This window comes from Desmodus rotundus, chromosome 12, assembly GCF_022682495.2.
Source record: "Desmodus rotundus isolate HL8 chromosome 12, HLdesRot8A.1, whole genome shotgun sequence".
Classification (NCBI taxonomy): domain Eukaryota; kingdom Metazoa; phylum Chordata; class Mammalia; order Chiroptera; family Phyllostomidae; genus Desmodus; species Desmodus rotundus.
The window spans coordinates 94,256,710-94,269,577 of NC_071398.1; the positions used below are offsets into that span (position 1 = coordinate 94,256,710).

Consider the following 12,868-nt stretch of genomic DNA (forward strand, 5'->3'; position numbering starts at 1 on the left):
GTCCTGCAAAGCAAAAGGTCGCTGGTTCTATTCCCCGGCAGGGCTCCTGCCTGGGTTGCAGGCCAGGCCCTTGGTTGGGGGCATGTGAGGGGCAATCATCTCTCACACATCGATATTTCTCTCACTCTCTTTTTCCCTCCCTTCCCATCTCTCTAAAAATAAATAAGTAAAGTCTTTTTTAAAAAGGTGGTGTAACACGGATGAGCTGTTGACAGCATCCTGAGCCCATTAGACCCTCAGGAGTAAACCGATGGACAATTTCCAAGCCAGTTCCTGGAGCCGGTTGCTTTTCCTGTTACAGACAGTAGACTTGACCAGTACTCCCCCTTTTAGCCTGGGACAGCGGCAGGCAATGAGGGCCATGCCCAGTCTTGTGGGGGCTGGAGTCTTCTCTCTGGTCTAGAAATGACACCACATACACTCAGGTCTCATGCAGAGGGGTTCGGGGAGTAGGGCAGGGATGGGAAGGAAGAACAGTCTCAATCTTTGGAGTAAACCTTTTCATCTGGCGTATTCCCATCCCCCGCAGCCCTCACTGTTCTGCTCACGCCCAAGTCTCACTCCAGGCTGTGTTTGGTCCAGGGAGAATGTTTTTCATGTGGGTTGGGGCAGAGATGGCCCACCGAGGAGTGGGATTCTTGCCTGAACACTGGGAAATGAAGGTCTGTCTCTGATTGCAGGCAAAACAACTTTGCTCGAGGTTTGGACCAGCAACTGCCAGACGGTCTCGTGGTGGCCACGGTGCCCCTGGAGAGCCAGTGCCTGGAGGAAATCTCGGAGCCCACCCCCGACCCCGACTTTCTGACCGGTAAGTGTGCCTCCTGCCCTTACTTACCCCAAGGACACTGGGCCCTCCCCATGGTCCCTTAAAACCCAGACTCTCGACTTCACATACTTTGGTTGTGAAGCCAGCGATTTCCTTAATGCACAATGAAAGGTCAGTCCTGAAACTGAACACTGGCAGGATTGTTTGTCAGTGAAACTGCCAACAGTATTATCTACTCACCTGTAAAATACTCATAATAATACCTCTCCCTGCTGGTCTCATTGGGAGGCTTTGAAAACGGATGGGACAGTAGATAAGCAAGAGTTCAGAGTTCGCAGCAGGTTAGCGGGAGTGACCAGGTGATAGGGAGGTAGAGGGAAGGTGGACGGCTACTGTAGCCTGAATACCCGTCATTGCCAAGTATTTATGGAGCAGGGTGAGGGTCGTCCAGCCACTCTGGGTTTGCATCCCCGCTCAGCCACTTTCTAGCTGTGCGACTTTGGACCAGCAGTCTCTCTGGGGCTCAGGGCCCTGTCGTGAGGTGGAGACAACAACCTTGCACCCCCCTGACCCCGGTGCTGCTCTGAGCCTGGGGGCATCTTCCCCTGAGCTCATTATGGAACTAAGGTGCTGGTGAGGGTTAGAGGCAAGCACCTCAGGGGAAGCTTCTCCTGTCTGTACCTCTGAAGACCCCCCAGTTCACACCTCCTGGGCCAAGAAGACACTTCAAAGGGTTCCAGGGACCCATAAGAGGCAACTCACCAGGAACCCAGCATCACATGCTAGAAGGCTGTACACAAGCTCAAGTCCATTACCGGCTTTGTTCATTTCTCCACTACGTGTCTTCCTCATTCTCCATCTTTCTTATTTTATACCTCTCTCCCTCTTTCCCTTCCTTTTCTGAGAATGTATTGTACTGAGGGTAAGCCTTCTCCAGATATCAAGTTATGTTCAAACTTTCAGTTTAGACCTGGGTGGACTTAGAAACAGTTCTGTCTGAAGTAGCGCACACAGTGATGAATAGCGTAGGCTCGGGAGCCTGACACCTGGGCTCACTCTTCACTGGCTGTGTGATCTTGAACAAGTTGCTTACCTTCTCTGTGCCTCAGGTTTTTTACCTGTAAAAAAAAAAAATGGATACTATCCTGTCTTCCTTATGGGATTGATATGAGGAATAGATTAATTAATATTTGTAAAGTTTATAGAACAGTTGCTGATACACAGTGAGATATATGTTTGTTACATAAATAAATATACCAAGTGAGAAAGAAAATGTGCCCATTCAAACTACCAAATAGTGTTTTCCCTGTAGGGGAAAGAGAAGGGAGCAAGAGAGAAAACGATTAGATATATTCGGACCAGAAATAAATCTCATCGAAATCAGTTCCCTTCTAAAAGACAACTAGAGAGAGAGAGACACACACACACACACAGACACACACACACACTACACTGAAAAATCACCATGTGGCCTCCTGCAAGCCCCTGCAGCCCGCATCTCTGGTGCTGGGGAGTCTCATGTCTTGTTTCCACCTCATTTGCTGAGAGACACTTGCCAGGCACGTGTGAAAGACCTTGTAAAGGAGATGTGAGGTGCACAGGCAAACAGGAACTTGTTAGGGAGGCGAGAGGTTTTCCTTGGGTCGCCAGGCTGGAAGGACACAGAGTGGCCCTGGATGCTACCTGAGGCTTTTTGGGGAGAAGTGGGCGGATCCATGTGAGAAACGGCAGAAGAACACGCATCTGGATCTGCATCTTTGAAAAGAGGAAGAGATACAAATTCGGGGGTCCGCCACAACAGAAACTTCTTTCCCCCCGTGTCCTCGGACCTCGCCTAATTGGGCGCATGGGGGCAAAATAATTCATAGGGGTCACTTCCGTTTTCCTGGCCTTGAGAGAGTGAAGTCCAGCATTCCTCAGTGTTGAGGGAATTCTTCTGGACCTGCTGCTTTGGCAGCCAGCCTTTGTTTTCACCTGTTTTGGTTAAGTGGTACCCCTTAGGCCAAGAACTCTCCTTGGATGTATGAAGGAATCCGTCTTACCTGTGTAAAGCACAGAATAACTAGAAGAGTCCATTAAAGAGGTGGCTGGCCACCTTTCTTCCATATTAACTTCCTGGTTCTGGCAATTTTTACTTGTATCTTTCCTGAGAGCCACACAGGGACTGTCATACTTTGTCTCACTATGGGGCTATTTATAGGTCATAATCCTCATAAACCGACAAGCTTAGAAGATTTTAGAGCTAACGTGAGCTTCAGAATCTTCTCTATCAGCATTCCCAAGCATTGTTAAATGAAAAAACAGTGCCCCACTCTTAAATAAGTTCTCTCTTCAGTTGTATTTGGAGAGACTGTAGTAGCCACCTCTTTGGTTTATAACACCTTAGCATACAACAGGTTCCCAAAAATCCTGCAGTAAAAAGAGGAAAAAAAAAATCCCTTTTATTTTATTTAACCCAGCGGTTCCTAAACCTATGGAGCTGGAGAATCCTTTTGCACATAACAGCTATTTTCATCTTTCAGAATTACTGGTTGGAAGACATACTAGAAAATATTGATTTATGTGTTTTATCTTGCTGATTGCTTCCCTCTTTATCAAAATAAGAGTTAAGCACTCTGAGCTTCACCAGCCTTTTCGGTATTATAAGGTATGTGGAAATAAATGAAGACCCACCAGGTGAAAACAGGTGGAAGCTATTTATTCGTAGCTTGCTATGCAGCAAGGGAGCAGGCCGCGTCGCTTGCTCTCGGCAGAGACTGACAGGCAGGCAGAGGAGTGGGGAGGCTTCAGAGTAGAGAAGGACAGGGTTCAGGGGAGCCCTGATGGGCATTGTTGACCACAAGTAGGCCAACGAGCCAGCAGTGTGGCATGCTCTGTAAGGGTTGGACCTACATTGGGAGCCAGAAGAAAACTTGGGAATCTCTCGGTTATTAATCAGGGTCTGGTCACGTTGAGCCAACCTTTACAGCTGTTACTCTTTGTGGTCCTGGACTGGTTGCTGGAGATCGTGGTCTGGCTCCCTACAGATCTGACGTATCGATAGATAGCAGACTGGCTCCCTGGGCTGAGTGCCGTGGGTGATGGTGGGGGCGGGGGGAGTGGTGTTCTGAGCCGATCGTGCAGATTCTGCATCAGAGCTCTGTTTTTATATGTGGTCTGGCCGTCATCCACTGGTATTTTCAGTCTCTTCATTGAGAGAAAGGAAAGAGTGCAGGGGCAGGCCAAGGAGATAGAGGAGGCTGTGACCACACCTGTGGGCCTGTTGGGTAGCACAAGTGCTAAATCGGTGTGAAGATTTCAAGCTCTGCATTCTTTGGAACTTCTTCAAGGTCAACCCAAGGAAACAGAGTTTAGAACTCTGGTGACAATACATCCCCCTGATATTTCAAATAAATAACAGGAGAAATCTTCCTTCTTTCTTTCCTTCCTTCCTCCCTTCCTCCCTCCCTCCCTCCTTCCCTCCCTCCCTTCTTCCTCCCTCCCTCCCTTCCTTCCTTCCTTCTTTTCTTCCTTCCTCCCTCCCTCCCTCCCTCCCTCCTTCCCTCCCTCCCTTCTTCCTCCCTCCCTCCCTTCCTTCCTTCCTTCTTTTCTTCCTTCCTCCCTCCCTCCCTCCCTCCCTCTTTCCCTCCCTCCCTTCTTTCCTTCCTTCCTTCCCTCTTCCTTCCTTCCTCTCACTTTTTTTCAAGTGTAACTAGGTCATTTTTTTTTCAAGCATAACTATGGGGAAAAATAATGTTTATTCTTGAGAAAACATAGTCAGAAATACTTTGAAAAAATAATCATTCAGAAATGTATTCCAAATAACAATAAAATTAAATTTAAAAACTAGAGCTGACTGCAGGCCAAGGGCACACTGAGAAAGAACTCTATGACTCAGCTGAAAAATATATGTACTTTAAAATATCCCTTTCTTTTTAAATAACGGAAATATTATCTCCAAGTGGGCACAGAACCGCACCTGCCGAGTGCTAGTGGTTATGTAACTGCGTCCCTGACTGCGCTCCAGCATAAACGCATTAAGGAGAAGTGCTGTTTAGCAGTTCAGGGATGCAGCTGGCTCACCTGGGTGAATGTGGGACACTCGCTCCTTCCTGCTCTTCTGCGTTCATGCTGCCTTTATTTTTTTCTCCCTTTGTTGTTCTGCACTAAAGCCTAGGAATCTATAGCAAAAACATTAACTAAGAAATGTCAAGTTCACATAGTTGGGGGTGACGAGAGAGAGGGGAGGAGGAGGAGGTGACAACATTTTGGAAGCCACGTATGTATGTGGTGCTTTATCTTCTCTCAATGTCCTTCTGTTCTTGTGACTCAACAACCGGCTGTAAAGCGGGGGAACCGCGTACCATCAACCCATTTTCCAGATGTGGAAACTGACCCAGATGCGTTTCTACGCCCAAAGTCACACGGCTGATTGGGGTCACCAAACTGAAAAGGCAGGAATAGGTCATCCCGCCTAAGCCTCTCACTTTTATAGAGGAAGCAACTGGGCTCCGAAAGATCCTCTGGCCAGGGGGCCAGAGAGAGCAAGCTCAGGCCAGTGACTAGCAGCCAGAAACTGCCCCCAAGCCCCCACCCCCGAGGCACCACGGCCAGTGGCCAGCGTTAGAACCCTGGTGTCCTGCTCTCCTTCTCTGTCTCTTCCCACTAGGAAATGATTTCATTAAAGGGAACATTTTCTGATATATTGAAAAATCTTTATTTATCGGGCTGGCTATTATTTTTATGACCAGACTTTTCGAAATCCCAGCGAGCCGATCAGCAGCCGATCAGCTGCTCTCTGTAAGTAGAGAGCGCACGTTGTGTAGGGCGGTTCTCCAAAGCCTGACCAGTTTATGCCCCGACGAAACGGGCCTTTGAGGCATGAGACCGGAGCCTCACACTGGTAGAAGCAGAACGTCATCTATGGGCCTTGAAAATTAGCCTCAAGGTTCAAAGCTAGAGTAGGTAGTAGTATGGCGGTTGTCCCAAAACTTTGTTCTAAAAGAACATTGGAAAGAAAAGGTACTGAAACCTTCACCGAGGCTTCGGTAACTTACCTTTCTGATTGACGGGGGTGAAATTGAAGCAGTTGATTCACTCAGCACCTCTCCTGACCTTTTGTCCCCTTTTGCCTTACCAATAATTATTCCCATATGATTCACACAGAAATGGAAATTGGGCGATCGCTCAGCTAATTTGATCAGCGTTGACAAGCAGCTAATTAATCCCCGCCCACTCTTCATGTAGTTTCGGTATTAAATCAGTTGGTTTGGCCTGAAGGAAGCATAGGTCAACATGGCAGGGGAATTCACTGTGTATGCACCATTGCCAATATCTCTGTGTGCACACTCACTACACACTTATCTATACTATCTTTGTGGCCGTTATATTTGCGTATGTGCAAATATACACATATATAAATATGCATATATCTATATGCTTATTTCTGCTATATATACATAGGAAACATTACGCATAAAGATGAAGCTCAAATTGGTTTTCTAAACTTAGCATGGTGATTTTTTTTTTTTTTTTTTACTTCCTGTGGCCTAATTATTTTGTTTCGGTTGCATTTTATAGTGATGGCCAGGACTCAGATAAGGGGCGCCTCTCTCTCTCCAAGCTGCTCAAATAAGAACAGCCTGTTATAACATGGCTCAGAGGCAACAAGGGTGTGTTTCTCGAGCATGACCTTGGACGAGTAACTGGGCTTCTGGGAGCCTCAGTTTTCCCATGGACAGGAGGAGGACCACAGAGGGTCTACCACCGTGCCTGGCCTACAGATGGCCCTCACTGCAGGGTCATCCCTGCCCCTCAGCTGAGCTGACACTGTCCCTCCGGGTAAAGAAGAAATGAGCTTATCAGTTTCAGAGTAATTAAAACTTAAATACTGAACACGGATCAGTTAACTGGCACTGAAAAATCAATGTTATTATGTACGTGAGCCTAGTCAATTACCACAACTATTAAGGGGAGTAAAAATCTGGTGTGTTAAGGAAGCCAAGAACATCATACAAATTTATTAGCGGGATATTGCAGTAAAGGGGTAAGAACCCAGCCCTGTCTTGGACACAGCTAGTGGCCTAGGATCCTTCCACAAACCCCGTCTCTGAGCCTCTGTCTCCCCATTTGCAAATGCAAATAATAACCCCTGTCTCATAAGGATCAACCACATTTCCATGTGCAAAGTGCCTAGCAAAAGGCCTGGCACAGAGGCAGGCTTCCATGAATGAGAGCTGTTGTAACTGTGATTCCAGAAGTTCTCTCCATTGGAGTGTCTCCCCGTGACCCCCTCCAACCCACTAGATTTGGGACTTGGGAGTTGGTCGCACTCGCTGAGCCCGTGTCTCCTCTGTCCCCAGGCATGGTGAACTTCAGCGAGGTTTCCGGGTACCCCGTGCTGCAGCGCTGGAAGGTTCGGTCTGTGATGTACCACATCAAACTCAACCAAGTGACCATCTCTCAGGGTGAGTGCAGCTGCCAGCCGTCCCTGCCGCCTGCTCCCAGGCGCGGAGTCCCTTTCCAAGGGTACAGGCATTTGACCCCACTGTTGACCATGCAGTCTAAAATGTAGCCACCTCATCCCTCCACTCAGATGCGCCCTTACGGGCAAATGGCCGGAATCAGGCCCTGTGCTAAGGATAGATTAAATTGCAAGTTTTAGTTTGGGTCATAGTTGGAAAGGGCAAGGCAGGGACCACTGAAGAGAAACACCTTTATCCCTTTTTCTAGGGTCACCCGGTATGGAAACAGCACATGCAAAAGCAGACTTTCTATAAATGGACAGAATAAAACCTTCCAAATGCAGTGAGCACAATGTGGAGGTTCCATACAATGAAGGAAATAAGGGAAAGAATCAAGAAAGAGGGAGGAAAAATAGAAAACAGCTTACCATTCCTAAACAGCAAGTAAGCAAAATAGATAGTAGATGGGTGGACAGACAGACAGATCTAGTAAATTAAACAGTAGTGAACTTGAAACTTAGGACAAATTATTCTAGAACAGGACAGTGAGGTGCCTCGTACAAATATGCTTTGAAACTGAGTGGTACGTGCCTCGAATCAAGGTTTTGTCCCTAGCAGTTGAGCAATTCCAACATGCAGTTTGCAAAAGAGAAAATCTCTGCAAACACGGCCGTAGTGCAGGTTTGTGTCTCTGCTCCACCGGACTGGGAGAACAGGACTCAGCCAGCGCCTTCCTCTGAGGCCTCCCGAGGGACGTGCCAGACCTGACGTTTATGCTCCAGAGTGTGGCTGCTCTGTGGCGGACGAAAGACCAACGAGATTCAGACGGTGCTGTTGGCACAGGATGACGAGACAACAGAGAGTGGCCTTAGGATCAGCAACAGGGAGGCAGAGCTCCGGGCCAACAGGAGAGTGGGTGGAGCAGAGACAGACAGATAGATGGAGACAGAGAGCGGGGAGAGGCCAGGTGGAGAGCACTGAAGAGCAGTGAGTCATAAACTCACAAGAGGTAAGGCTCGTGTGCACAGAACGGACACGCACGAGGGACAGGAACACCTCCAGAGGACAGGAGAGGACTCTGAACTTGTTATTTTTTAATCACAAAAGAGTTCTTGGCGAGAAGAGATTGGGACGGGGATCTTCCTGAATCAGCTCTGCTGGTGCAGAGAACACCTGGAACTAAGCCACTCTCCTCCACTCAAGAGACTCGGGCAGTCCAGGCCCTCCTGGCGCAGATGCTGTGCAGGTCGGGGCTTGGCAATCAGACGCCTCTCTTACCACGTGCCTTCCACAGCCACGCATGGCCTCATGGGTAACGTGGACTTCTGCACTCGGGGCCTCGTGCCTGGACCAGGCGCTGCCTTTTTCTAATAGGACACAGGTGTGGAAGGCTGTAGACAAGCAGGGCCGCGGAAAACTGGCCGGGTTCAGCAGGTCTTGCACTCGGAAAATTTGCCGCAGGCTGTCTTTCAGACAAATACAATTCTCTTAACCAGGGAGCGCAAATCTGGGATAGGCGCGCTCCCACATACACACAACAGAAGTTCCGTGAGGTGATACTTCATCGTGCGGTGTGAAATGTTCTCTGCCGGTATTTGTTTCTGTTTTAGACTATGCTAGTCTTTTTCACCCCCCCCCCCAATGCAATTATTTAAGCTCACTAAATTGATTTAATGTCATGACTTGTAATCTGAAAAAAAAATGGACTTAAGCAGGGGGGATAGATTTGGCAACATTTTGCTTCAGTTGCATAAAGTTAACAACATGGCTAACTGACTTAAAGAGACCATTTATTTCAGGACCAAAGGTCTGATTTAGCTAAATGGAAACACTCACCTGGTAGGCCCAGCCAGCCCTGCAGTTCTCAGTGGGCCACACAGGATGTCTGTCCACATTGGGGCTGAGTGGCCTGGGAGTCCCAACCTTACTCTTGATGGATGTCTCTCCATAGCCCTCAGCAACGCCCTCCACTCCCTCGATGGGGCGACGTCTCGAGGGGATTTTGTGGCCCTGCTGGACCAGTTTGGCAACCATTACATCCAAGAAGCTGTCTACGGCTTTGAGGAGTCCTGCTCCATCTGGTACCCAAACAAGCAGGTCCAGCGGCGGCTCTGGCTGGAATATGAAGACATCAGCAAAGGTGAGTGGCACAGGCGTTGACGAGTTTGACGCCCCATCCAAGTCCCAGCGGCCCAGGTGCAACAGGACCGAACTGAAGTGGTCTGCAGGTGAAGGGCAGTGCAGGTGTTGCCCGGGTGCTCTGTGCCCATCCTCAACACTGCCGAGGTTTGTTGCTAAAACCCAGTCTCCACATGCAGGTGTGTGGGGGAAACTTTAGGTGCAGGATGATGCCCAAACTGTACAGTCCCTGGGTTAGTTATCATAGAGTCCTCTAAAGTCCTCCTCATACCTTCTGCTACCATAGCAACGGCTGCTCTTATGGAGTAGAGGAGAAGGAGGAGCATATTGCAGTCTCCCCATCACTTCCTGCTTCCCGCAGCCCCGCCCTTCTCCACCTGGCAAGCCCTGACAGCCCCCACCCAGTAAACCCCTCCTCGCTCCATCCCGCCCTGCATTTGTGCCCGTTTTTCCTACTGGTGTGTTCTGCGAGGAACTCTCCGTTGGCTCCAGATTCCAGCCTCACAGATAAATCCTTGTCCGCTGTCTGATGGCAGATTACTATTCAGTCCAAGTAAGAGTAAGACATCGGAGTTTTTCAAACCTTCTGAACATCCCTGCTGGTGGAGGAGGAGTACCGGGTAGTTCGTGCGTATTCTGATCAAGCAGGACTGGTTTGGGGTTGCCACTCACGGCGTTTCTTCTCCAGCGTGAGCATCCTGATGAGGCCACGGTATGGGGGTGTGCGTTGCGAAGGGGCTGGTGGTGGGATTAGCGCAGTGGAAACTCGGGAAGTCGGTCGTCCTAAGACTTAATGATCGCGGGGCTGGGGACCCTCTGCTGTCAGAAGGCCGCAGTGGGGGAGACGGTCCCCCGCGGCTGAGAGGCGCTTGGCGCCCCGTGCTCCACACAAGTCCCTGTTTGGTTCTGCTCGAGAAACAGCAGAGGCCTGAGCGTGTCTTCTGGCTTCTTTCTTCCAGAAGAAGCAGAAGGCTTGTGTCTGCGCTGTACTTGTGCAGGCTTTCCCTCCCCCCACGCAAGCCCCGATTCCTCTAAACTCAAAGGCACAAGCACAGGGTTCTGGTAACTCTTCCAACTTCAGCATCTTAAAATTGTTCTGCCTAAAAAAGGAGAGTAACAGAAGTAAATATAGATACGACCGGTTACAGCCGGCAAAGCTTTCTTATGTCTCCGTGCCGCAGCCCAGGGATTCGATCAAAAGGCTAAATCCTCGTGGCTTTGTGACGAGGCCAACAGTTCGAGAGTTGCCTGTAGGTCAAGGGCTGCCTGTAGGTCAAGGCTTGTCTGTAGTTCAAGGGTTGCCAGCCGCTGGGCTGCTGGGAGGTGAGTCTGACTTCCCCCAGAATACCGGGTTCTCCCCTTGCTTCTGTCCCCAGCATTGCGGTGTCCTTGAGGGTCAACACAGAGCCCAGGAGGGAGATCTGCCCATGGCCTTGGCTCCATGCCCTACTCCTCTTGATCTCAAGCCCCCTCGCCACCGAGGACCTAGATTTGTCACAGTCCAACCGTGGACTTTAGCTCTGGTGTATATGACCCCTTGCTTGTTATCCACCCTAAAAGATACTTAAACGTGTTAATATTTCTACGTTGATTTCTCTTCATTGTTCACGTACACCACTGCCCATCCCCGAGTCTTGTCTCTGCATCATAGCATTTGTCTTTCTTATTGTTTGGTCTGATTTTTACTCTTAAATATTATTTCTCCTCCCTAAGCACTCATTCCATTGTATTCCGGAAGCCTGCATGAAGGCCTGCTACTGGTAAAGAATCACAAGTGCATAAGACAAAGGAGTTTCACCTGCACTCTGAGAGAACTGGTGCATAACAGGGCTTGTACACTGGGGGAGACGGGGGTTCTGAGAGAGCTGTGCCTGCCGTGACATAAAAGTGACACCTTTTTGGACACGAGTCCTTTGATCATACGTGCCTGACTGCTCTAACTTTTAAAACCTTTTAGTGGAAAGGATTTCTCTGTTCTTTTGTACATACGATCAGATTCCTAAAATTGCTTATGAATAGAGTAGGCACGGAGGTTTTTCAGGCATGAGGTGGAATGGAAAAAGCAGAGGACTTCAGGGTCAGACCTCTAGAATCTTCCAGGTGACCTCTGTTTAGCCAGCTAACTGTCAGGACCTCATTTGTAATGCCCTTGGTGGACCTGTCCAGCTCTAATAGTTTATGGGTCCTTATGAGTCCCCCCTTTATGTGAGAAGCTTTCTAGGGGCAGGCATTTGGTGAAAGATTCCCCTCTTCTCTCAAGGAATCAGTGAAGAACTTCTCATTTTCCCCAGCTTCACACGCCCAGGGTGTAACCCAGAGCCAGGCGCAAGGTGAGAACTCAGCAATGGTTTTTCATCGTTGTTGCCACAGCTGGTGCTGGTGCTGGTGGCGGGGCATCAGGGGCGAGAGTGGTGTGGAAGCCCTTCCGGTGTGGTGGCCGCCTGGCGCGGGAAAGGCTTTAGTTACGACGCCTGACTGTAGACTCCAAGCTGAGCGTTTTGGGCCAGATGTTGAGAAGGCACCTCTCTGTCGTACTGTCACTCCGTGGTTCGGCCCTGCCGGATGTGAGAACAGCCACCTCGAGAGAAGTCGGAAAAAGAGACTTCCCTGTCTCATTGCCTTCCATTAGACCATCTTCATTATTTTTTACAGTGCAAATAAAGACTACCAGAAGAGAAATTTTCCAGCCTCCCCTCTCTCCACTTCTAAATTTATATATATATATCTTCTGGTCATTCCTCCTCTTCAGGGTGACCTCTCCACTTGTCCCCTTGTCCCCTCGCTCTCTGCTTCCTCATCGACCTCACTCACTCATTAGTCTCCTCCTCATCAGCCTTTCCAACCTCTTCAACCACTGAATTACCCTTCCTCCACCTTCCAGACAAATCACATTTTTATAAACATGCGACACTTACCAGTGTTTTCTGTCAACACGTCACATGAGATTTCTTGAGCAAGTAGATTGTGTCTTTTCTGTCCCTCTTCAACTTCTTTTCACTCTTCAAATCCTTTCTTTCAACCTCTTCACTCTACAGAGACAACAGTGGGGAAGGAAGTCCAGGTTTCTGCACCAGAAGTTCATGCTTCCATTCTGTGATATTCTCTCTCTCAGTAGAAGAATTTGTCCCTCTCGACCAGGCCTGCCTTCTTGAAAATTCTCTCTTCTGCCAGTGTTCCTGATGCTATCCTGTTAAGATTCTCTCCAGAAATCATTTCTCTCTCTCTCTCTCTCCATTATTCCTCTAAAGACATTGTTTGGATTTTGGTCATTTTCCAAATTTTACATTTCATTCTTACTGTTCATCTGTTCTCCACTGTTTCTGAGTGATTCCTTCCTCTATCTACCTCAACCTACACTCTAAGTCTTCCCTTTTTCTTAAGGTTTTGAACAAAACCTCCAGAGCAAAACCTCATTGCTCTGGAGGGTGTAGCGTTTTTACTGGGTGTCCCACGGGCACCTCAGTGACCAGCGTCTCTCTTCACTGTGACCTGTGTGAGTGGGTCAAAGTGTAATGTAATG

At 48.8% G+C, this 12,868-nt stretch overlaps 1 protein-coding gene across 2 annotated transcripts in view; it reads left to right on the top strand.

Annotated features, from left to right (window-relative positions):
- Positions 1–12,868, top strand: part of ASTN1 (astrotactin 1) — a 270,174-nt gene that overhangs the window by 201,263 nt on the left and 56,043 nt on the right. For both annotated transcript variants that reach the window (XM_024551717.3, XM_045189330.2), the window contains 3 exons: positions 681–808; positions 7,108–7,212; positions 9,161–9,349. In XM_024551717.3, the coding sequence (XP_024407485.2) occupies positions 681–808; positions 7,108–7,212; positions 9,161–9,349 (422 nt within the window). The remainder of the gene's footprint in view (positions 1–680; positions 809–7,107; positions 7,213–9,160; positions 9,350–12,868) is intronic.